The 24,334-nt window shown below is 40.9% G+C and overlaps 3 protein-coding genes across 7 annotated transcripts in view; 2 read left to right on the top strand and 1 right to left on the bottom strand.

Annotated features, from left to right (window-relative positions):
- Positions 1-696: 696 nt before the first annotated feature.
- Positions 697-12,595, top strand: fam114a1 (family with sequence similarity 114 member A1). The gene is made up of 13 exons (XM_061065608.1): positions 697-764; positions 2,935-3,267; positions 3,628-3,712; positions 3,848-4,086; positions 5,037-5,171; positions 5,318-5,470; positions 5,557-5,707; positions 7,015-7,100; positions 8,083-8,319; positions 8,788-8,927; positions 9,020-9,092; positions 9,892-9,945; positions 11,091-12,595. The coding sequence occupies exons 2-13, from the start codon at positions 2,941-2,943 to the stop codon at positions 11,214-11,216; spliced, it is 1,806 nt and encodes a 601-aa protein (XP_060921591.1). The 5' UTR covers positions 697-764; positions 2,935-2,940; the 3' UTR covers positions 11,217-12,595.
- Positions 12,172-19,742, bottom strand: si:dkey-192k22.2 (uncharacterized). The gene is made up of 10 exons (XM_061065318.1): positions 19,613-19,742; positions 18,748-19,032; positions 17,332-17,634; positions 16,019-16,129; positions 15,868-15,921; positions 14,735-14,770; positions 14,585-14,623; positions 14,454-14,486; positions 14,305-14,352; positions 12,172-13,918 (listed from the first exon to the last, which is right to left on the bottom strand). Exons 1-10 carry the CDS (start codon positions 19,698-19,700, stop codon positions 13,878-13,880), a joined length of 1,038 nt encoding a protein of 345 aa, XP_060921301.1. The 5' UTR covers positions 19,701-19,742; the 3' UTR covers positions 12,172-13,877.
- klhl5 (kelch-like family member 5) overlaps positions 19,742-24,334 on the top strand; it is a 65,529-nt gene continuing 60,936 nt past the window's right edge. For 3 of the 5 annotated variants that reach the window (XR_009676939.1, XM_061065184.1, XM_061065183.1), the window contains exon 1: positions 19,868-19,995. Coding sequence is in view for 2 of the 5 variants with exons in the window: in XM_061065186.1 (XP_060921169.1) it covers positions 19,742-19,995 (254 nt within the window). In the remaining 3 variants the exon portion in view is untranslated. Of the gene's footprint in view, positions 19,996-24,334 lie in introns of all 5 variants that reach the window. The other 2 variants (XM_061065186.1, XM_061065185.1) reach the window with 1 other exon arrangement.

Here is a 24,334-nt window from a genome sequence, read left to right as displayed (position 1 = left end):
CAAAAAAGTTAGAACATTTAATCAATTATCAGACTGTTTGTACTTACTTGAAGGCTGAAATCAGCTGGGATCAAATGAACAGAAGTCAATTCTTAGAGTTAAAGATTGTCATGCTCAGAAGTGAGAAACATGTATTTTTCTTCAAGTATCAAACGTTGGCTATAAAATGAATCCTGAGTGTGTCAACTGGATGAAATTAAAGAATATGATGCATTTAATTTAAACCTTTTTACTCAAATGTACAAAAACATAAAAGATGAAAAGACAGTATAGCTAAAGTAAGATCAATAAAATAAAAATGTTTTAAACTAGACAATCAGTAGCCCTTATATATAAGGTATTAAAACAATAGGCTGTGATGGCCTGCAGCTAAATTTTATTTTATTTTAATTTTTTTAAATTATGTGTTTTGTTAAATAATGTCTTGTGAAAGATGGTCAGATTATAGGCTATAAAATACTTAATTTTGCTCCTTTTTATCCTAAGATTTGAGATTTTATGTTTATATTTAATTGTATTGTTTGGTCTATGACTGAAATTAACTTACAAACACATGATAATAAACACATTTTTTTGCATTTTCATTGTGAGGAATTATTAATTTCGTTACTTCTTTGTCGTGGAAAAGAGAGAAAACTTAAAAATAAAACCAGTCGTCGCTGCTGCAGTGACTTCTCTTGTCTGTTGTCACTCTTTGGTTCAGTCACCTACCGGCCTGCCGACGTGGCGGGGCGGAAGAGGAGCTGCTGGCTGGCACCAAACGGGTGAGCTGCGCTGTCACTTACACAAAAACAAACCTCTCTTTTAGCTTTTTTAAACTTTCTTCTTTACTGAAAACAACCGGGACAGACACAGTTCTGCAACGAGAACTTGTACAAGACTTTACAGACACGGCTGCAGTGTTGAAACTGAGTTTGTATGACTCGTTTTGGGAGATGACAATCCTGCCTGAATAATAGCTTAATTGTCATATCGGCTCTCCAATACAACAGAGGTGTTATTGAGTGTTTTCTTTTTAACATGTCCTGCATGTTGTCACAGTGTAATGTTGTCAAATAATGTAAAAAAAAAAAAATGACTGAAGGGGTTTTGGCCTACAAGGAGAATATGCCTCATGATGTGTGTGATTGTTTTAATGTTCAATAGTTTGCATGAGTTACAAGCTTCTGTTTTAAAGTTAATGGATTAAGTGTTAAAATTAAACTCTAACAACCCTCAGATTAAACACAGGAAAATAGTGACACATTATACTGACTGTGCTTTATTATCTCTTTATTTTTTTTTATTCTGGACAAATGTGTCACTGATGGATTATTTACTAATTTCTAAAGCACACATTTTGTCAGAGATAATAACGCTGTGCTGACTGACGTCTTGTTGCCAGGAATCAGCCTTAAACAAACTTAATAATGGAAAACCTTAGAATGACAGATGTGATGTGGATGCATGTGCAGCAACTAACCACTAGATGGCGACATTTAACCACGAGAACAGAACAGACGATGCGAGGCTAAAATTGGCCTCAAATCTTGCATGTCATGCGAACAACAAACTCATTTGGGTAACACAGTTATAAATGTGTAACTATTGCTCGTTTAATGAAGATGAGTGATGTCCTCTGAAACAGTAGGGAAATGAATTATAAGTAAATATGCACTAATTTCAGAAAACCTACAAAAGTATATGTAATGTACTTTAAAGTCAGATTTAAAGCAGTACATCTTGTTTCTTTAACCTTTATTTATCCAGGTAATCCCAGTGTGATTAGGGATCTGGTTTTTAAGGAGAACTGGCCAAGAATAGCAGCAACACAAACACTTAAACACATCCAGTGCAGATTTCATCATAAAATCATCAGCTTATACAGAAAGTTTGGATTCAAGACTTCACTAAGGATTTAAAAACATTCAGGGTAACTAAGTTTTATAATCAGATTGCAGATTTTTCAGAGCAAAAGTTGCAGAAAACTTAACTTTCTAACTTTTGGAGCAACAAATTGCACAAAGTGAAATGATCATATTTGTAGCTGAGTGAATTAAATCATATTTGCTGCCACAGTATTTAGAGACCTCATAATATATGTAGAGTCACTACAACATTAAGCATAACATATTAAAACCTAATCCAAAGTACATTTTTAAAAAAGCAAAAAAAAAAAAGTATGGAATAAAAATAAAGGAAAGTCCTGCACGGTAAGGTGTGTTAACAGCTAACGGGTGATTTATGCAAAAATGTTGACTAATTCAGTGATCTGCACGTCTTTAACATTTTAACTTTGTGCTGTGCTCATGTGTCGGAGCACATTATGAATATTTTTACATTTTTTTTTAGAAATGAAGGTAATCAGTGTTTTGAAGTAAAGAATGAATAGTTGATTCACTAGTTTGTTCAAAGACATAATCATAAATATTTAACCTTTTTAAATGAATTAAGTCAATAATTCAAGAACGATCATGTCAAACATTCAAATGTATTTATTGATCTAAAATAGGGACAGTGCACATTAATGAACTTAAACATGTAAAGAAGCCAGATTGTAACCATATAGGCTGATTTCCATCTGTCGTCCCTGTCGGCAGGTTGGTGGTACATGTATATACATTTACATAAAACCACAATGACAAGCAAAAAACAAACAACAACATATATGCACATTAGTTGACTGAGACATATATTCTCTGGTTTTAATGTGACAATCTCTAGTTTTGTATTAGTGTTGATTGAAAGTCTTAGACAATGGAAGACATCCCATTAGACACAGGGAACTTTTTCTGGGCATTTCTATTATTCATTTGAACTTCATGGAGTGAAATATGAAGAAAATAGTCCCAAGTTGCAGCTTTAATTTTTTCGTTTTTTTTTTAAATGTCTGGAGATCATCAGACGTGGCAGCAACACAGATTGAACTAAAATCAAAGCTCTCTCCTCTTCCAGATCAATATGTCCCAGGCCGCCTGCTCCGACACGGACCTCTTGGTTGACATCGCGCCTCCACCTGTCCAGCCCCCTCTCCCTGACCCTGACTCCACTCAGGATGTCCCAGCGTCCCTCACTCCTCCGCCCTCGGCCCCTCTGCAGTCTGCTCTGACCCCCGAGAGTGTCGTCCCTCCGCGGCCCGTCGAGGACACGACCGCAGAGGACACCGAGGCTAACACCTCGCAGGGTCAGACTGACCAACCGGAGGCTGCGGCTGAGGGTCAGGTGATTGAATGTGACCAACCAGTGAGCCTGGAGGCTGACGCAGAGGCAGCAGAGGAAAATCAAGAGGTTTGTGGCAACCTAGATATGATGATAGTAAAATAGACAAACGTGATAAAAACATTTACATCACAGAAAGTTTCCTCATTTCATCCGGAGACTCTCCTCCTGCTCCCGGCTGCTCTCGTCTCACTGCATGTAAATGGCTTCAGTGTTGATTGGCTATTTCTCGTGTGGTGTCTAGCCAATCGAATAGTGTTATAGGCAGGACATCAGCGTTCAGAAAATAAAAAGTTGATACAGATAATCGTATTATTGTTGTATTATTGGATACTTCTGCAACTAGTAGTCCTTAAAATGCAATTAAAACTTGATGTTGTTTTGAACCTGACCTGTGATGTGAATGTGTTTTGTGCTTTGTGTGTGCAGAGGTCTCTTCAGGAGAAAGAGAAAGCTTGGGGAGGTTGGGGTTCATGGGGGAAATCTCTCCTGAGCAGTGCCACCTCCTCAGTGGGTGAGTCCTCTGATGATATTTTCTATTCACCACCTAACATCTTCTATTCGTTTTATCTGACTCTGTTCCTCCTGATGTCTTTGGTCTCCTTACCTGTGTGTGTGTGTGTGTGTGTGTGTGTGTGTGTGTGTGTAGGGCAGAGCTTGACCTCAGTGAAGGTGAAGGCAGGGGAGGCGCTGCGTCTCAACAGGACTTCAGTAGGAGAGGAGGCGCGAGAGGAGGAGGAGGAGGGGGAGGAGGGGGGGGAGGAGGGAGCAGAGGGGAAGAGAGAGGAAGGAGACACTGACCCGTCCAGCTCTGCAGAATCCTCTGGCAGCGCTGCAGCTCCAGGCAGGGGCGTCTTCTCTTCTATCACACACGCGGTGCAGAACACAGTGAGTCCACACACACACACACACACACACACACACACACACACACACACACACACACACACACACACACACACACACACACACACACACACACTGTCTGATAATAATATAATATTATGTCTACTGTCTTGTTGTTGTGCCTCCCCTATTGTCATTTTTTTTATTAGCTAATTTATTGAACATGTTAAGAAAATACAAACACAAAATAAAAAGGAGAAAAACAAAACAAAAAAAACAAACTGGATTCCTCAGATTCCATAGCAACAAATAAATAACTCAAATAATATAGTTCATGTTCAAAAGGGATAGGACGAAGTTAAAAACTTTTCTGGTCGTACCCCTTCTTATTTTTGTGCTTTATTATTCACAGAAAAATAAAAATGTTTTCATCAATCAGTGTATGATGTTGGACTTGTTGGCCAAAAGAAATTCAGTTTTTAGACAAAACAACAACAACAACAACAACAATAATAATGGGAATAGATTAACCAAGACCATCAGCCAAGAAGTAACCAAAGAGAAAAACAGAAAGTCGCTGCTCCAGCTCATATCTATTCAATATTTTAGTTTTTTTTAGTTTAAATATAGTGTTGCATTTTTCAGCTCGTCATCGCAGTTGTTCCACAGACTAACACTCTTAGTTGTTACGCAGTGAAGTTTTGCTTTAGTTCTGATTGGTGGTTTCTTGAATATACAGGTTTCTCTCGATTGGAACAACTCCTGGATACCATGAGGCGATTGCTGATACTTTGCTTTGTACATAATTTGAATAGTTTTATAGTCAATCAAATCTTGAAATTTTAGTGTTCTTAGTTTAATAAATAATGGATTTGTTGGCTCTCTGTAAGTGGTTTTATTTTCCTTGCTTGGCAGTATTTTTTATTCACTTTCAAATAGTTTCCTGTTTTGTTCCTGATCTCTCTGGTGATGTGCTGCCTCTCCTCTCTCAGGGTAAGTCTGTGATCAGCGGAGGGTTGGATGCCTTGGAGTTCATTGGAAAGAAGACCATGACCGTTCTTGCCGAGAGTGACCCGGGTTTCAAAAAGACCAAGACCCTGATGCAGAAGACCGTGTCACTGAGCCAGGCAGGCAGACACACAGACACTCAGATAAATCATTTAAAACTAGAGGATTATAAATGCATACATACCTACATACACACTCTGTCACCTCTCTACATGTGAACGCTGCAGCTGTGTTATTCAGTGTTTTTGTGTGATTTTTCCTTTAGATGTTGAAGGAAGCAAAAGAGAAGGAGCGTGCACGTCTGGGTAACCAGCCAATAAGTGAGCACACAGCTCACTACGGTATTCTGTTTGACGACTACCAGGGCCTGTCCCACCTCGAGGCTCTGGAGATCCTGTCCAATGAGAGCGAGGGAAAGGTAGGCAACAGAAGATCGGCAATCAAATCTGAGTGAGTTTTTTTTTTAAATGAGATTAGAGTCACTGAAGTGTTCCACTCTCTCAGGTCCAGGCCTTCCTCTCCTCCCTGACAGAAGAAGAACAGGACGAGGTGAAGAAGGAGCTGATTTTTATCAAGGACATCTTCATGAAGCGAGAGGAGGAAGAGGAGGAAAAGGAGAAAGAAGGAGAAGACGAAGGACAGACGAAGGATAACGGTGATCTAAGTTCACAATTACACTGTTCTACCCCTCTATGTGAGTGAGAGAAACGACCTGGAGGTAGAGGAGGTCCCTGAGCGCCGACACACGACCAGTTTTTTTTTCTAACTTTCATACAGATGCTAATCCTGATACTGCATCAGATGATCGCAAACAGAGGTGATATTTCACTTTGGTTGAAACTCGAGTTAAAATTTACAAGTAATGGGACCTGAAATTCTTGATCAAGTGGAATATGGATCAAGTTAGGCAACAAAACCAACTAAACTATGAAGTTTTCAAAATTAGTTTGAACTCAATGTTACAAAAAAGCAACCAATGTGAGTGTTTCCCACAAGTAGACAAAACCCAGGCGGGCCACCCAGGTCTATTATGGCCGTGCAAGAATATGTCCCACCATTTTTTATTCATTCAAAACATTGCTGCACGAGAGCGGGAGAGAAAGTCCCTATGTCCCTCCTGTAAAGACACCAATTGAGGTGCAATGCTCAGGTTAAAACTGAAGCTTCTCATGTATATGGTATATTTTGATCCTCACACCACCCTACAGAGCGGGGACATGATGCTACCTGCTCTTATCTGCAACATCATTATTAAGAACAGCATATTATTTGTAGAGTATTATAATAAAAGTTTTTTTTAAGAAGGTAAACCTTAGAACTTCATGACAACCCGTTAGCGGTGTTTAGCTCCAGACCTGATGTTGTCGTCTCTCCTGACAAAGTAAAAATGTTCTACCAAAGCAGATTCAGAGTGGAGGCAGTGGAGCAGTGAAGGCTAGTTTTGGTCTGAATCATATCTCGCCTAGTCGTTCTATATCATTCAAACTCATATAGGTACGTAATGTGACAACAGCAGTGAAGAGCTCACAGCACATTGATGTCTCTTTTGGGATTTTGAACCCGGTGTCTGGTCCAGTGTTGGTGTTCAGGGGCCGCCGACACGTTCACATGACATTACAGATTCAGAGCAAAAGCAACAAAAACAATCTGCCAGATCGAGATGATTCATTTTGCATTCTTGCTGCAAACATGAAGCTCTAACCATAAACGATGTGCTCGAGTTAACAATTAATTTGGCATGAAAATAAAATTGAGAAGTGCAGCAAATCTCTGCTGCGCTGCTTGCTGAAGGCGAACGAGAATGTCATAATTAAGATCTCAGCATGGGGAGAAACAGTGCATGTTGATCAAATCTGCTTCCTCTGACAGTGTGTGCATGTTTGGCTTATACATAAGCAGTCTAAACATAAGTAAGCTGACATGATGTGTGTGTGTCTGTCTGTCCATCTGTGACTCTCGTAGCAGCGGACGGCGAGGAGTTTGTGAGCATTCTCACTGAGCTGCTGTTTGAGCTTCATGTTGCTGCAACTCCAGACAAACTGAACAAGGTGAGTCACACACACCTTACCTTATTTCACCATTTTAAACTACATGTTACTACAACCCAGAAAATCAGTTGAAGAATTCAGGAAATAACCAGCGGATTGGCCATCAAGAAAACAATGATACGTTTCAGTTATACACTTAATTTTTAGAAATATGCATATTTTAAAGGTCACATATTCTCCTCCTTTTTGACACGTTTAAATATGACTCAGAGATCCCCAAAACATGTCTGTGAAGGTTCTAAATCCACTCTGATCCTGTATTTGATCATATATAAACCCCTCTATTTCAGCCCTGCTCAGAACAGGCTGTTTCTGTGTCTGTACCTTTAAATATGTAAATGAGCTGTGTCTGACCACGCCCCCTCTCTGGAAGGGCTTGGGTGTCTCGGGCTTTCTCGATTCATGCCCCATTGTTTAGTGGAAAGGCAGACTCAGAGGGCAGAACAGACACCTAGCTGTGGGAGTGTCACCCACCTGGGGGAGGGGTTACTGCCCTTTGTGATGTCATGAAGGGAAAACCTCCAAACGGCTTGTTTGAGCACACATTTTCTGAAAAGTGGAGCAGGGAAAAGACAGAGAGGATGGACTTTTCTCATGATTGGGGGGGCTTGTAGACAGACTAGAGATACATTAGTATTCTAAAAACATTGTAAAGTGTATTTTGTATAATATGTGACCTTTAACTTTAAACCCCTCCAAACAAATCCAATAATAAATCCTACAAAATGTCCACACATTGGAGACTTTTTGAGAGTTTTCTCTCTCATATTAGATTCACTGTATGCTTTCATGCAGCTGCTCCCTCCTGCTGCTGTCTCAAAGTAATATATAAGTTACCATCTTTGAAGTCATTCTGAATATTCAAATTCACATATAGAAACCTTCATTAGCATATAATCGTGTGCATGCATCTGATTAGCATACATCAGGATGGCGATCTCTCAGCGAGCGGAGCTGATGGGTGGTAATTATGCATCTCCAGGCTCGCAGGAGGGCCCATGATTGGGTGAGCGTGGTGGAACAGACTGTCACTACGGAGACAGTTGGCAGGGAAACGCAGGACCTGCAGGGAGGAGAGGCCTCACCTGAAGAGACTGAAAACGAGGAGAAGAAGAAGCAAGGAGGAGAAGAGCAAAAGGAGGAGAGCGGCGGGGGGGAGGAGACGAACGGAGAAGACGAGGAAAGGAAGGAGAAAGAGGAGGACCCGAGATCTGTGGAGGTGAGGTCATCTCAACATCACCAAAGTTTTTAAATGAAACCTCCCTATCCTTCTGTTGTATTTTATATATGTGTGTGTGTGTGTGTGTGTGTGTGTGTGTGTGTGTGTGTGTGTGTGTGTGTGTGTGTGTGTGTGTGTGTGTGTGTGTGTGTGTGTGTGTGTGTGTGTGTGTGTGTGTGTGTGTGTGTGTGTGTGTGTGTGTGTGTGTGTGTGTGTGTGTGTGTGTGTGTGTGTGTGTGTGTGTGTGTGTGTGTGTGTGTGTGTGTGTGTGTGTGTGTGTGTGTGTGTGTGTGTGTGTGTGTGTGTGTGTGTGTGTGTGTGTGTGTGTGTGTGTGTGTGTGTGTGTGTGTGTGTGTGTGTGTGTGTGTGTGTGTGTGTGTGTGTGTGTGTGTGTGTGTGTGTGTGTGTGTGTGTGTGTGTGTGTGTGTGTGTGTGTGTGTGTGTGTGTGTGTGTCTCCCTCTCTGCAGGCTGTCTACCTGTCCTCAGTGAGCAGTTTGGCAGAAGTGACAGCTCGCAGTATCGAGCAGCTCCACAAGGTGGCAGAGCTCATCCTCCACGGTCAGGAGCTGGAGAAACCAGCCAGAGACCAGGCGCACATCCTCACCAGGTTTGTGTGTGTGTGTGTGTGTGTGTGTGTGTGTGTGATGGGCTCGTATATGACAGACATCAAATGTGCTAAAATCTCAATTTGAATCCCAGGTTGACGTGTGCCATGTGTAAGGAGGTGCAGTGTTTGGCCAAGAAGTTCTCTGACACGCTGCTTTTTGTCGGGGTAGGTGAGAGGCATCGTGTTTGTGTGCTCAGTGGTCGTGTTAAAGGATAAGGCTGGTGTACATTTTTTTTTTCTACTGTTAGCAAATCCCATAAAGGGTTTTAAAGCAGGAATGCATTAATCTGCTACAATACCCTGCGACTTCCCCACCCAGTCTCGGAGCTCATCCCTGAGCCTGTCAGCTCACCAGGTCCCGATGAAAACACACAAAAGCATAAAAATAAGATTTCTTTAAAGTCATCTGCATTGCTGCATTGCATTTGTTTGGGACTATTTTCTTCTGTGTATTTATACAAACATCTTCGTCTGCTGAGTTCCTCCCACGGAGGGATGTTTTTGTGGGACTGAATAAACGATTAATAATGATTTTGATTTGATTTCTTTGAAACATGGAGGATGTTTTAACCCCTTCATAGAATAGTGTTCAAATCCAACATTGTCTATTTTAAAAGCGAGAGGAACACATCCCTTATTTTCACATTTCATCTGTTGACTGTTACAAGGAAGCCTAATGAGACATTCAGTCAGACAACAATACTTAGGCATGTCCTCATTTAAGCTTTTAAGTGCCTTTTTGGTGAGGAAGCAACAAGCATAGCCTTCAATAATAATAATAATAATAAGGGAAAATGTTCCTTAGTCAAATTGTGTTGCTCAATTATCAACAATCTTGGTATATAATGGAGGTCCATCATTAATATTACACTTTTTATTTAGTTTGTGTTCCTGTAAAAAGAAAACAACTGAACATGTAAACACGCCTCTTGTTGAAACTGTCACATCTTTGTTTCTCTCTCAGGGTCAGAGGAAAGCAGAGGAGCTGACTCCGCTGATAGACAGTGTGCAGCTAGAGGTGAGAGGCACAGATTTCACCTTAGACCATTTTGTCTGTTATGAACATAGAGGGGCGCCGCCAGGAATTCTTGGCCCCAAGAAAAGTTATCACAGTGGCCCCCACCACCACAGCCCAAACCAACCCACTATAACCACACCTGCATTATGGAAAAATTACATTAAAAGCTTAGCAATACAAAGGCTACCTGGATGAAACTGTTTTGTATAAAAAAAAAAAAAAGAAATCAGTACAGTGTAATTAACATCTTCATTTATGGTGACAGGTTAATCATTTAATATACTTTCATCTTTTAGGACCCCTGTCAATCATGGGCTCTCAGAATCGTCCTACATTTTCTTCCCTTATACAGCGCCCCTGTCAACATATATGTCGAATGAAGTTAGTGATGTAGCCGTCTCAGTGTAATGTGTACTGCTGCGGATTGAAACTGATCGTGTTCAGTTTGTTAAAGGCAACAACGTGAGACCTGCAAAAGCTCCGGTGAGGAGTTTTTAGCTGGTTATGAAAGAGACTGAAGTTTATACTGTTGTCACTTTATCATCTACAAAAGCAAATACAACCATTAAAGGGGCACTATGTTGATTTGGTAGTGAAATTTGAAAGTTGGAGAAGAAAAACTATTATATTCTATAATTTCTAAACTAAATACACAAACTTTATTCAAAGGGAAAAATGGGTCCCTGGAACACTGTTTGGAGCTAAACAACTACCAGGAGAGTTAAGATTTCACTGTTGTGGGCTCCCCACCATAACTTCTCACGTAGCATGTTATCTTCAGACTGTGTTACAGGGATCAAATTTTCCTCTGAGGACAGTTTGTGTATAGAGTTATGAACATATACCACATAATCTGTACACTTCTCCAACTTTCACATTTCTCTACCAAAACTACATAGTGCACCTTTAACATCAATACTGATCATTTCTATATGATTATTATGAATTCCTGAAATCGCTGCAGAGCATTAGGTGTGGGACGAACCGACAACTGTTTATTGGAATGAGAAATGATGATTGATTGTATTTTATTTACCTGTCATGCACACTAAGTGACCCACCCTCATGGTTTTATAAGACACCAGATATTCAGTTGCAGTGGATCAACGAGCTGATTGGATGTTTTCTTTGTTTTCTGTCTGCAGGGCTCCAATAGCACGAACTACATCCAGAATGCATTTCAGCTGCTGCTTCCCATCCTGCAGATCTCCCACATCCAGAGCCAACACAGTCAGCCCGACACAGAGCCCAGCACACAAACACAGCATTAACACACACACACACACACACACACACCTGCTCACCTGCTTGTCTTAATGTACTTATAATTGTACAGTAAATAAAATAGATTATAACAGATGAAGTGCTTTAAACTACATTAAGTGCCATAGCATCAGGCAGAAGAGGTTTTAAATATCATAATATCTGACTATAGTCTGGTAGGTAACAGTTTAACAGACAGGTACATGAAGAACTGTTACACACCTTTGATTTGTGTCTCTTCCATGTTGTATCTCTGTGTTTTACTTTGATTTAGCAGTGCTAAGATATTCTTCTCAGATGAACCAAACAGAGATGATTTGAGTTTTTCTGTTTCTTTATCATCTCTAAAAGCTGAACCAAAAACAAAACCTTATTGAAGAGCAGAATGTGTTGAAGGGATTTGACATTAATGTATATTAAGCTTTCTTTGCACTCCTCGTGGTCCATAGTTATTCAAACGTCAGGAGAGTTGACTAACACTAGTGGGCTGTCTGTTTCTCTAAAATGTTTTAAAGTTTAAGAGTTCAAGAGATCATGACTGTTTGATTTTTATGTTAAATTATGTGCGGTGACACTACCTTTTATGTCACTGTAATCCAGTTTGATTTGAAAGAAAAAGTGACGACATATTAACACATAAGAAAATAATTAGTTCTCCCTTCCTCATTTTTTTTTGTACATTGCAGAGTGTATCATTTCATGTTGGTTAATTTATCTCTAATTATCTGGTGTTGCTGCTACATTTAAAAAGTTGATTCTGGCTTTTTGTGGAAGTTTCCTTCATTGCTTTGGCGTTGACAGTGGGAACGGGAAAACAGCGAGCTTCTGGCACATTAAATAATAAACAAGAACCGCTTTAAAACCACAACAAGTCATTCAAACAGTGTGAATGTAAACCACTGGTCACGGCTGCTTTTGGGCTGAAGAATAAAGTCGTTAACACAAAAATGAACAATACTCGACTTTCAAGTTGATGGAGCAAATTTAACTTTTTAATGAACTGGGACACAGTTTTTGAGTTTGAGCAGCAGCCCAAAGATTATCACAGTGAGTCTGATTTATTTAAATATATGTATCTAGTGTTACATTAGCTCCTCGCTTCCAGTCACGACTCCTTTACTCCTCATCTTTACTTTTTCCCTCCTCACTTTTAGAGATGAATGTATGCAGGCAGGATATATTATTAACAATAAAAAACATGAGTTGTTCCTTTCAGACACCATCAGAGGCCGTTTGACAGAGTTACAAATGCCTTAAAAAATTTAATTAATTGTAATGTAAGATTAATGTTTGGAAGACAAGTCTTGTTTTATAGGATTTCCTCCTAATGAAACAGCCTTAACATGTTTGAGACAGAGATGACGAAAATAAAGAAGAATAACTATTTCATGTGTCTCAGGTGTTTTTATTTCCCCGCACACAGGTGGCAGGATATTGAAGTAGTCATATTTATTTTCCGTCACTGCTTCTCTGTCACCAGGTGTTCTCCTCTGTCTGCTCCTGTCACCAGGTGTGCTCCTCTGTCACCAGGTGTTCTCCTCTGTCACCAGGTGTGTTCCTCTGTCACCAGGTGTTCTCCTCTGTCACCAGGTGTTCTCCTCTGTCTGCTCCTGTCACCAAGTGTGTTCCTCTGTCACCAGGTGTTCTCCTCTGTCACCAGGTGTTCACCTCTGTCACCAGGTGTGTTCCTCTGTCACCAGGTGTTCTCCTCTGTCACCAGGTGTGCTCCTCTGTCACCAGGTGTGCTCCTCTGTCACCAGGTGTTCTCCTCTGTCACCAGGTGTTCTCCTCTGTCTGCTCCTGTCACCAAGTGTGTTCCTCTGTCACCAGGTGTTCTCCTCTGTCACCAGGTGTGCTCCTCTGTCACCAGGTGTTCTCCTCTGTCACCAGGTGTTCTCCTCTGTCTGCTCCTGTCACCAAGTGTGTTCCTCTGTCACCAGGTGTTCTCCTCTGTCACCAGGTGTGCTCCTCTGTCACCAGGTGTTCTCCTCTGTCACCAGGTGTGCTCCTCTGTCACCAGGTGTTCTCCTCTGTCACCAGGGGTGCTCCTCTGTCACCAGGTGTTCTCCTCTGTCTGCTCCTCTGTCACCAGGTGTTCTCCTCTGTGACCAGGTGTGCTCCTCTGTCTGCTCCTCTGTCACCAGGTGTTCTCCTCTGTGACCAGGTGTGCTCCTCTGTCTGCTCCTCTGTCACCAGGTGTTCACCTCTGTCACCAGGTGTTCACCTCTGTCACCAGGTGTGCTCCTCTGTCACCAGGTGTGCTCCTCTCTCACCAGGTGTTCTCCTCTGTCACCAGGTGTGCTCCTCTGTCACCAGGTGTGCTCCTCTCTCACCAGGTGTGCTCCTCTCTCACCAGGTGTGCTCCTCTGTCACCAGGTGTGCTCCTCTCTCACCAGGTGTGCTCCTCTGTCACCAGGTGTTCTCCTCTGTCACCAGGTGTGCTCCTCTGTCACCAGGTGTGCTCCTCTCTCACCAGGTGTGCTCCTCTCTCACCAGGTGTGCTCCTCTGTCACCAGGTGTGCTCCTCTCTCACCAGGTGTGCTCCTCTGTCACCAGGTGTTCTCCTCTCTCACCAGGTGTGCTCCTCTGTCACCAGGTGTGCTCCTCTGTCACCAGGTGTGCTCCTCTGTCACCAGGTGTTCTCCTCTGTCACCAAGTGTTCTCCTCTGTTAGGGAGAAATGGATGGATGGCCTCGATGATGCAGATTTTCTGTAAAGAAACAAGATTTAAAATCTATGAGCAGACTGAAGTTGGATGACGGTGAAAAGAGTCGCGGTGAAGGAAAGTACTTTCATTTGTTTAACCGTTCTTTGGTAACAATACTAATTTCCAATTCAAGCTAGTTCACATCTGAACTTCACTGTTTAAGAATAGTTTTTATAGACTACTGTTTTTTTTTCAGGTTCAGATTTTAACATAAAATGATTTAATGTAGCCTAATGAGTTAGTTTTCTAAGGTGAAAAGTCTACTTTCACCAGCTTAAATATTGAATTTTCAAAAACTAGCATGATTTGATGACTAGCAAGTAGCAGCAAAACCGTTAGATTGTAACTTTTATCAAGAGCAGAGAACTTCCTGTTTGTCTTTAAGTTACCTGAATAGATGTTGTCGACATTTCCATCCAGCAGAGTTTCTATGTCGTCTGAAAAATGATTTATTTAGATGACTATTAAAACAGAGAGTCACAGGAACACAATGATCAAAATGACCTCTGTATTAGTTCAAGTGTTTGTAAGTCCTTACCTTGAATGTCAACCTCTTGGATGGGTGAAAGTCCTGTCAATAGAAAAGTTGCCAAAGCACTTAAACCACAGCTTTACAAAAAAAAAAAATATGTTCATCCAAACAGCTTGTGTGTGTATTTACAAACTGACCTGACCAAGAGTGGGACCTGTATGGCTGCAGGATCATTCCTTTCAGACGAGAGAAGGTCATCAGATTTTAAATTGACTGAACATGAAATCATGCTTCAATAATCTTAAATGGTCTTAATGTGAAATGATCGTATAGAAAACATCAGTCACCTTTGTAAGTCATGTCTTCTGTTTGTGTCTCTCCATCTGGTTGAACAATCATTAGAAACAAACATTATATATATATATAAGGCGTATAATGACATACCGTAAAACTTTAATGAACAGCCCGGGCTGAGTCTATAAAAGAACCCTGACTTTATTGGGACAGGCATCAATACTAGACCGGCCCTTAATTATTTTCAAACAAAAGTTGTGCACAGCAAAGATGGCAGAGACTTTAAAATTGTAAATGTACATTAGAAAGAATATTTAAATGTGTACACTTTTTTTTAAATTTAAAAATCACTGATTGGGTCATATGACATTCTGTCCGGGGGCGAGAGGGAGACACCCGCCTTGTAGTTATATTTTGAACCGCAAACTAATCAACACTAAATTCAAAGGGGCCTCTAATTGAGACCTGCCTTTATTTATTATCCAAACATGCGGCTACACCAGGCTCATAAAAAGGACTGGGCCTTTGAGTGGGATGGGCTTTTGTTTGAAGTTTCACGATATTTCATAAAGAGGTACAGTACACAGGTCTTATCTAAAATATCTTATTACTCTTAATTTGTAGAAAACTATTTATTATCCTGAGAGTTGAAAAACAGACCTTCCTTAAATGAAAGATAAGGTCAGAAAGAAAATCATAAACACGTTCAGTCCAGTTTCTTTGTCATAATCATCTTTTCGGGAAAGTTAAGATTACATTTATTCAGTATTGAAATGATGAAAAGTGGGCTGACTTTAAGATTAACACGATATCCTCTGACTCAGTGGTATAGTGTCTGGATTGAATATAAAAACACTGAGCTTACAGGTTTAAGATTTAGGCTAAGAGATAAGTTTGTATCTGAGTTTTTAAGGTGAATACATGGATTAGAATAAAATAGTAAAGCATGCTTTATTGTCATGTCACAGACGTGCATTGAAATGTCGGTGCATTATCTCTCCGTGGTAAAAAGTTAAAAACAAACAAGAGCAACAGATAAGTCTAAAAACGACCCATATTCACACAGAACAACAGTCATAATAAATAGTAGGTTAAATGCACTTCAGTCATGGTGATACATACTGAAAGAGACCAAAGGAAAAATGCGAGGTAGAACGTTAGGTTTTGTTATGAAATGTAAATTTACCGTTTAACTGTTGGCCGGCGAGGTGGAAACCAACAGGCTGCCTCTTCGGCTCTCCTGATTAAAAACAATAAAAAAATGTTTAGTTATTCTTCAAAATATACAACCATCGGAATCATATGAGTTTGTATGTATGAGTATTTTTGTGTCATACTGCAAAAGCATTTTCTCCAGTAGAATTCTCCGAGAACAGTGAAGACCACAGCGAGCAGGAAGACGCCCAGCAGAGCCAGCCAGAGCACCCTGAACATACACCGCCACTCATCTGGAGGAGAGAGAGAGAGAGTGAGGGAAAACAGAGACACGTTTTAGACCTGAAAAAAATCCAGGTTTGAAAATCTTTTCATTTCTCTACCCAATTTGTCAATTATTAAGATTACTCTGAAGTCTACAATGTCAGAGGACAAACTTACCAATTTTCCTGAGATACAATTGAGCTTAAACATTCTAGGAAATAAAACAAATAGGAGCAATAAAAGAGCAGCAAGTATGTTTCAGTTTGGTGGAAAAGGGCTTTCCTTCTAACAGCCTTTCCAACTGGAAAATGTGACTTTGTCGTTGTTTGTAAAATTGTGGGAGTGTTGGAGTGTCAGACAGAAAGTGTGCGAGCCGAAATCAATGCAGCCTTGGAGATTCACTAGATAAAGATGAACCCTCTCATCACACCGTACAGAGAGAGGAAGTCAAGGCCAGAGACGAGGGAAGGAGAACCGAGGTAAATTTGTTCTATTGAAAAAAATGAGTCCACTTGGAACTGAGACACCAAATGGAAAATGATTGGATCATTTCTTTGTCTTTTCTATTTCCTCCTCTCTCTATATGCCAGTCTGAAGCTGTTTTCACAAATGCACTCCAAAAAAAATTTCCACTAAATTTCGGGCAGGCTGTTTATTTGTGTATTTGATGTGAAGTTGCATGTTTTTTAATGGAGCAATATGTAACTCTGACACCTGGTGTTTAAAATGGGTACTGCAGTCCAAACATTAGAGAGAGCTATCTCCCCCCGCCCCCTCCTCTTTAGAGTCGATGTGCACACAGGTTGCCATGTTCGCAGACACTGAAGCTTCAGTGTTTAGCCAGCTCTGTATCGGTCTGTAAATCTTTCTAACCTCTCTGCATTTTTCAAAAGCATCTCCAATATTGATCCTAGTTTTACCCATCGACTGCAAATATTAATCGATAAAAGCCTGAGTGACGTCCGCCATCTATTACGGCAGGGGGCAGCAGCCGCCGCCATGCTGGAAATGTTGTTCTCGCAGTGGCTCACAACGACTCCACAGGGAAAAATTTACCAGGGGGCTGGATGTAAAAATGTGAGTGATGTTATGTCCTAAGATCAGTTAAAGTCAGAGTGAAAACTTAGGCTGTTAACTTTCACACATGCTGCTGACTTTTGTACATGTGTGAGAGTACAGCCACAATGACCACACAAAAAAACAGAAAAAAGAATTTCTTTTTCACACCAACCTTTCACTGTCCGTTTCCCTGGCAGCTCTTCTTTTGCTGTTACATTCAAAACTGTTTGATTGGAGAGCCAGAGGAGACAGCGGCTTTGATTAGCGGACCTTGACTTTGGCACAACAGGGAGACAGCAGTAAAATGCCTTCAGCTGTCCTTCATCTTGATCCTCCTCCTCTTCCTCCTCCTCGGCTCCCTCAATTGGATGGAGGTGTAAGGAGCTGAGGTTATTGTGGCCGTACAAGGTGAGATTCAAGGTTTCTTCTTGTCTTAGTTGAAGCTCCACTGACACCTCAAAATGTACATTTAAACCTGTGAGAGAGAGAGAGAGAGAGAGAGAATTGATGTTGAAACATAACTAAACATTTTACTGTCATGCAAGCTAAGTTCTGACGACAGATTTGTGAATATAATGAACGATCTGAAGCTAGGAATATTTTCAATCGGCAACTATCACAATCACCACTATCAGGGCTTTTTCATTTTCAAATCAAAAACAGTAACACAACGGAGAGACAACAGTTCAACTATTTAATCTTAATCCTTTAAGGACTCAAAAAGAAGATGCTTTTTCCAAAATCATGATGAAACGTCTAACAAGAATGTAATGTGTTAGACAGAAATTCAAACAAAACGACTAGCAGCTTTTCTGCAAGACAGAACAAATAGTTGATTTTAGCACGAGTCCCGCCCCTGACAAGGCAAAAAGCCAATCGTAGTTAAGGATTTTGGGATCACACCAGTGGTGGCCAATCAGATTGTAAAGGGGGCCCATGCCACCCATGGTCACTCCTCTGGACGCGCCCCTGTTAACAGGTACAATGTGGGTATGTCCACATTTAAGTCCACTTACTAATTAGCACCAGGATGCTGGGTATCTACAGTAACTTTTTATCACATTAGAAAATCTAGTATTGAGTTGAACTTCCAAAGATGGACATTGAAGAACAGGTTTAAAAAAAAACAAAAAAAACAGACTTTATGATTGAGCACATCCAGTGGCTGACATCACATACCTTATGTGGGTGTCTTTAAACAGTCTTCCCTGAGTTTGGTCATCACATTTTTAATTGTATTTTTTTTTTTTGTAATAGTTTATAAAAGTGTTCATGGCTGTGATGTAGCGATAAATAAAGTCAACGTTTCCAGAAACAACATTAATATATCATCCAGTATGTCCTGACAGTTGTTTTAGGAAAGCATAATCTAAAGTGTAACCTGTATGATATGAATTCATTTATTTATTTATACATGACTGGAAATGATGACAAGTGAGAGCTGAGAGCAGGGTGGGGGCGTTATGTAGAGTTAACACATTTTTTTTACTGAACTCACTCGCACCCTCATTTCTGACTCAGTCCACTGTCATATCTCTAATTAAAGGCATAAAAAGCCCAAAACCTTTAAATAAAACTGTGAATTTACCTGAGGATGAGATGTTCCTCTGTAACTCTGACATGTCCAAATCCGTTTCACACATGAACCAGCTCTTTTCTGGGTTTTCACCATCTCTCCTGGAGTCTGTTGTGTTTCTTTGACTCTCATGTTCACAGGCCTGCTCCCACTTTTCTTGCGCTGGAATCTGTGAAGGGTCACATTTGCCGTCTCTCACAATGTCATGCTTCCGGATCTTTCCATCTCCCCCCCGCTTCACCTCGCTCCCTCGCTCACAGGGTCGGTAGGGCAGGCAGAGGAAGTTCACTTTTAATGCTAGGGAAAGAAGAGAAGGAGGAGAGAACAGAAAACTCAGAAGGATTTCTCAGCGGGAGCAGGCTGAGAGTGGAGGGGGGGGGGGGGGGGGGGGGGGGGGGACAAAATGCTCTCAAGTCAAGAATCAGAGCGAAATCTGAAAATGGAAACTGTTGCCTCCAGTTTGTATCACACAACAACAGACACGCGGGAGACGCACTCGAGAGGACATGAAGGCGAACATGTGCAGGAGTACAAAGGCCAGAGCAACATGCTCTCAAAAAGAGCACAAGCTTCTCAAGGCTACACAGTGCACAGACGTTTTCTAAGCAGCTGTCAGTCAGAGTGTTTTGTAGCTGTATTTGGGAAGACGAGTAGAAACCAGATAAAGTGACTTAAAAAAGCCCACTTCTTTAAAAGATGACCTTTCATGTAAAGTTCGAACAAACTTTATTGAAAAACTGGGCCTCCCTTCTTGCCTTTTTTTTTTTACGCCTCAAAATGTTGTGAAATCATAGATAGTGAAGCATTCATGAGAACACACACAATCATAAGGTCAGAACACACACTCGCAGTATCTGAATCTGTGCGGATGACCCACCTCTGTACAACGTGAAGAACTCAGGCAGGCAGATGATGAAGGCGAGGATCACGAGGATGAGAATTCTCGTCAGTGCTGCTCTTGTCATGGTTGCACAATATGATCACAGACACACACGCCGACACAGGCATGACTTGCAGCTCGTGGTTCCTGCTTCCTTTCCTGGAAAACAAAGGCATCCATTCACGCTCTGCCCATCAGAGTATAGCCTCCGACTGCCTGACAGCGTTGTTCATAATTCTCGTCGAGGCAGGCCACAACGCAGCGACACACACGTGCAGAATACGAGGCAGCATCACTTCCTATTGCACTTCCTGTCGTTTTCTCACAGAGTGTGAAAATGGAGAGTTGCAGAAACAGCAAAGAGTTTCTATCAGCAGCATGTAAGTAAAAAAAAGTCTGTGTGTGTGGTTGGGTGTGTGGGTGAGAGTGTACGGGGACTGTCTCCTTTCAATAAGTAGGCTTTTTTATTCTGTATTTATGTATTTAAGTCCTGTGTGAGCAACAACGACAGTCATGTTTGTGTGTGCTCTCTGTCTGTATGTGAACAGAGAGTTTGAATCTGTTATCTGGGTAAAACAAAGACAGAAGCAGAAGACACGATACCACACGACGAGACACAATAGGATATGACACAGTACAATAAGAAAAGGAAAGATAAAATACGTAAGAGTGGGTTTTTTTGAATCACTGAATGGAACCTCGACAAGGTGAAAAGGAACCTGATGTGAAGCGGAGGGGTCTTGTTCACCCTCCTCAATAATAACACACTCACTATGCATTGTCTCGCTTATTATTACACAGCTTACAGCTTATTGAGGAATCAATTATTTCTAAAAAAAAATTAAAAAATAAAAAGTTGATTTTGGAAATTAAATTATTTATGTTAAAATTATTTATTTATTCTTCTATAGAAATAGTCCATTGGAATTGAACGAGCTGCGTCCATAGCAACCGTTAACTCTTTAGCCTTCATAAATATGACAAAGAGTCCGGCCTAGACCTGCTTTCGTTTTTGTCCGGAGATAACATTTGCTATAAATTGGCGCTATACAAATAAAGAGAGATTAAGTAATTGAGCTAAAATAGTTTTGATTAGGCACATTAAACTGAACATTTCTTCTGTAGCACTCAGCCAACTTACTGAGTTTTTTCTGTCTCAGTTAACATTTATTTTCCACTCAGCAGTTCTTAAACACCACTGTATCCCAAAGCTGTTCTTTTATGTATTTTCTTTGAGTGCCATCTTCACTTTGTATTGATTTCTCTGACATAAAGTAGGCTACAGGTTCTTGAATCTCTTAACCACTTTTCTCTGCCGTCTTCTTTTCCTTTCTCCTTTTCCCCGACAGTTATCAGTCAGACGCCAAATTAACCAGACGTCTTTGCGGAGGTTGATATGATTCCGATTCTGTGATTAGAGCCCAAACATCTGTTCTTCTTAGTAATGGTTTGTCCGTCTTTACAACGTTGATCTATTGAGAGATAGCAGACTGATGCTACGCAGACTTGTAAGAAGATATGATACACTATTATGTCCCCTTTTGGAAATTTCTCCTGGACTCCAAGCGCTGCCTCCACAGTATCATTAATAAATATAACAAAACAATAGAAGATAGCAGAAATCCACGTTTATCAAGAGAAGCACATAACAAGGACAAATTCAGGCAACATGCAGGACATTGCACATCATTCTTATTGCACAAGATCCGCATACAACACCACACAATCAGTGGGAAGGATAAGAAACCATGACGCTATTGCACAGCCCGTAAACCCTTGAGTAAGATTATTTTGCAATTTTAAATGAGTTTTTAAAATGGTTCACTTTGCATGGAGGGGCTCTGTATCGTCTGCTATGTTAAAGAAGACATATTGTCCAACTTTTCCACCTTTTCAAACAGTCCCCCTGTGGTCTAAATGAAACATCTGTGCTGTGCTTTGGTCAAAATATAACATGACTCAAGCACCAGAGGAGGTTTTTGACCCTGTATAAACCAGCTCTCTCAGAACGCTCCGTTTTGGTGTGTGTGTCTCTTTAAATGCATTGAGCCCCCCTGAGTTTTCCTGGTAGACATCACTCCTTCACTAGCGAGAATAAAAATGGGCAACCTGCGCAAAAGTTTTGATCTAGGCTGGGGGTGGAGTCCATGGGTGGAGATACCAGGGGAGGGGAGGGGATTTTTTTTTTTACCAGAATCCCACTGTGATGTCACAAACTGAAAAGATTTGAAACAGAGCATTTTTCTCTGTGTTGTAAGACTTATGCAGACCACAAACAAAGGACTGGATGAGTTTATTTCACATTTTGTGGGTCAGTAGACACTCAGGTTACCCAAATATATGTTCAGAAACACTGTCAAAGTGGGTTTTTCATAATATGTCCCCTTTAAGTGCTCCAACTCAGAGGAGAGAGGATGTGCGATGGGTCAGACAATACTCTCTGAGAACAGACTGCTCGCCTGGAGGGAGAGGTTTTTAGTCCTCCCTATAACCGTCATGGCAGACTGTTTCAAACAAGCAAGCATGATGTTAAAATGAGGAGAGCAACTCTCAAACAAACTCCCCTATGCTCTGACCTCTTTATTTCATTTCATCGTGATATGATGTCTTATCTCGTGTTTTTGAGAAATTGAAGCATTAATGTGATTTTATCTGAACATGTTTATGAATCTGAGAATGACTCTATTGTATCTTCTTGGGATGAGATGTGTAATAATTATGGGGTCTCATCAGTTATCAGTACAATAAGTCAGACTGAAGAGACATTTTTCATCAGTAATTAAAGTGGGAGCCCATTTCTCATAATTATTACTTTCTTATACTGCATACTCTCCCATCATGTGTGCAATGTTTCCTCATCTTCACAACATTCTATCTCATTATTTCTACATTTTGAAAAATTACCCAAGTATCACACACTTTGAGGAACTTTCCGTTTGTGTTGATTTTGGCGCCCTCGTGGACCAAGCCGTACCTCTTGTATTTGTTGAATTTGTCATTTACATGTGTGAGTAGTGTTTGCTGACAACAACAAAAAACAATCTTCCTGCTCTGTTTTTGTTTTAAAGGTTTTTTTGGAGGGGCCTTTTCATGCCTTTATTTACAGATAGGACAGTGGATAGAGTCATGAATCAGAGAGAGTGAGTGGGGAATGACATGCGGAAAAAAAGTCACATGTTGGATTTAAACCCAGGCCACCTGCCATGGAGGACTATACCCTCCGTACATGGGGTGTGTGCACCAACCACTACACTATCAGCACCCCACTTCCTGCTTTTTTAACAGTCAAAATGATCGCTCATTGTGAATATTTGCTGAGGAAAGTGTAAACAGAAGTGTGTTTCCTCAGTGTGCTGTCATTCATCTCGTAGCAGTGGTTACAAGCATTAAACCGTATTACACAGGAATAAGCAGTCTTATCGCTGATGGTCTTGTTTGCTTTTGTAGGTCATATATAGACATGAGTATTCATTTCAGTCTGTTTCATATCCAGTCAACCACTCCTCACAGGGCCTTTAGGCACTATGCCTTGATTTTGAGCTCTCATAAATATGAGATATTTAATCATACAGGACAGATCCTTCATAATTCTGTATGAAACGCAGGGTTATTATAACATAAATACAAAGTTATAGTTATTAAAATGGTATCAAATGGGTTTTAATGATCTGAAACTAACTCTGAATTGTACGAGGGTTTCTTAATGTCAAAGAGAAATGGTCCTCCACAGACCCCGGGCCAGCCGGCAGCCGTTGAATTAATGTTGAATCAATAGAGAGCGTCTGGTGTTTCTGTTCCAACAGCAGAGGAACTAACCTTTCCCCCTCTTTTTATTACCCTCTGTTCTGAAATAAACATGTATTTTTTTCCTTCCTACTGTTTGACTTGATCTCTGTCGGGTGTTTAGTGTTGCTCAGATTTTACGGTTGGGTTCTCGAGAGCTACTTATCATGGCAGGCGTCTGACGGGAACACGAGCACACACACACAGACTCACACACACTCAAACACACAAACACAGGGATGAGCGTGGCTGGCAGGTGGAGTCTTATCTCCTCACCACAGCGGCTTGCCTCTCTCAGGGCTCAGTTGGCAGCTTACAACCAGATGGAAGCAGCCAAAACTAAACCAAACAAAAAAAAATCACTTTCTGTCCTTTTATGTCCAAACACATTGCTTAACCATTGGAGTTTCTACAAATATTTTTGAATGAATTGCGGAAATTTCTTTCCAGCCAAACTACCTGTGAATGTTTTCAGACTCGGTTGACATTTGAAGGACTCAAACCCGGCTCTCCTGGGTAAACTCTGTTGTTGTTTGACCCATATAGCTCTTGTATGTCTGTTCACTGTGCTGTGGACATGCCAGAATAAGCAGAATAATATACAGAGAACTTGGACATGTTTACAGTATCAATTAGAGTAGAAAAGAACAAACTGGTGATCAGATAACAGTATGAACAAGCTTTATTACAAGCAGGAAGTTCACGCTTGTCACATAACCATGTAATCATGTGATGGCGTCCTATACTGTATACTTCTTTTAGGATGTAACATCCTTCACCATCTTCCACAACCAATAAGCTTGTAGCAAAAGCTCGGGAGCCAGCATCAGAGTCGAAACTGTGTCGCCGTAAAACACTTGATGCTGGCAGAACGAAACAGCACCTTGTGTGTGTGTGTGTGTGTGTGTGTGTGTGTGTGTGTGTGTGTGTGTGTGC

This window comes from Labrus mixtus, chromosome 2 (genome assembly GCF_963584025.1).
Source record: "Labrus mixtus chromosome 2, fLabMix1.1, whole genome shotgun sequence".
NCBI lineage: Eukaryota > Metazoa > Chordata > Actinopteri > Labriformes > Labridae > Labrus > Labrus mixtus.
Note: the sequence above shows the minus strand (reverse complement) of the source record. Positions and strands in the feature narration are given on the sequence as shown.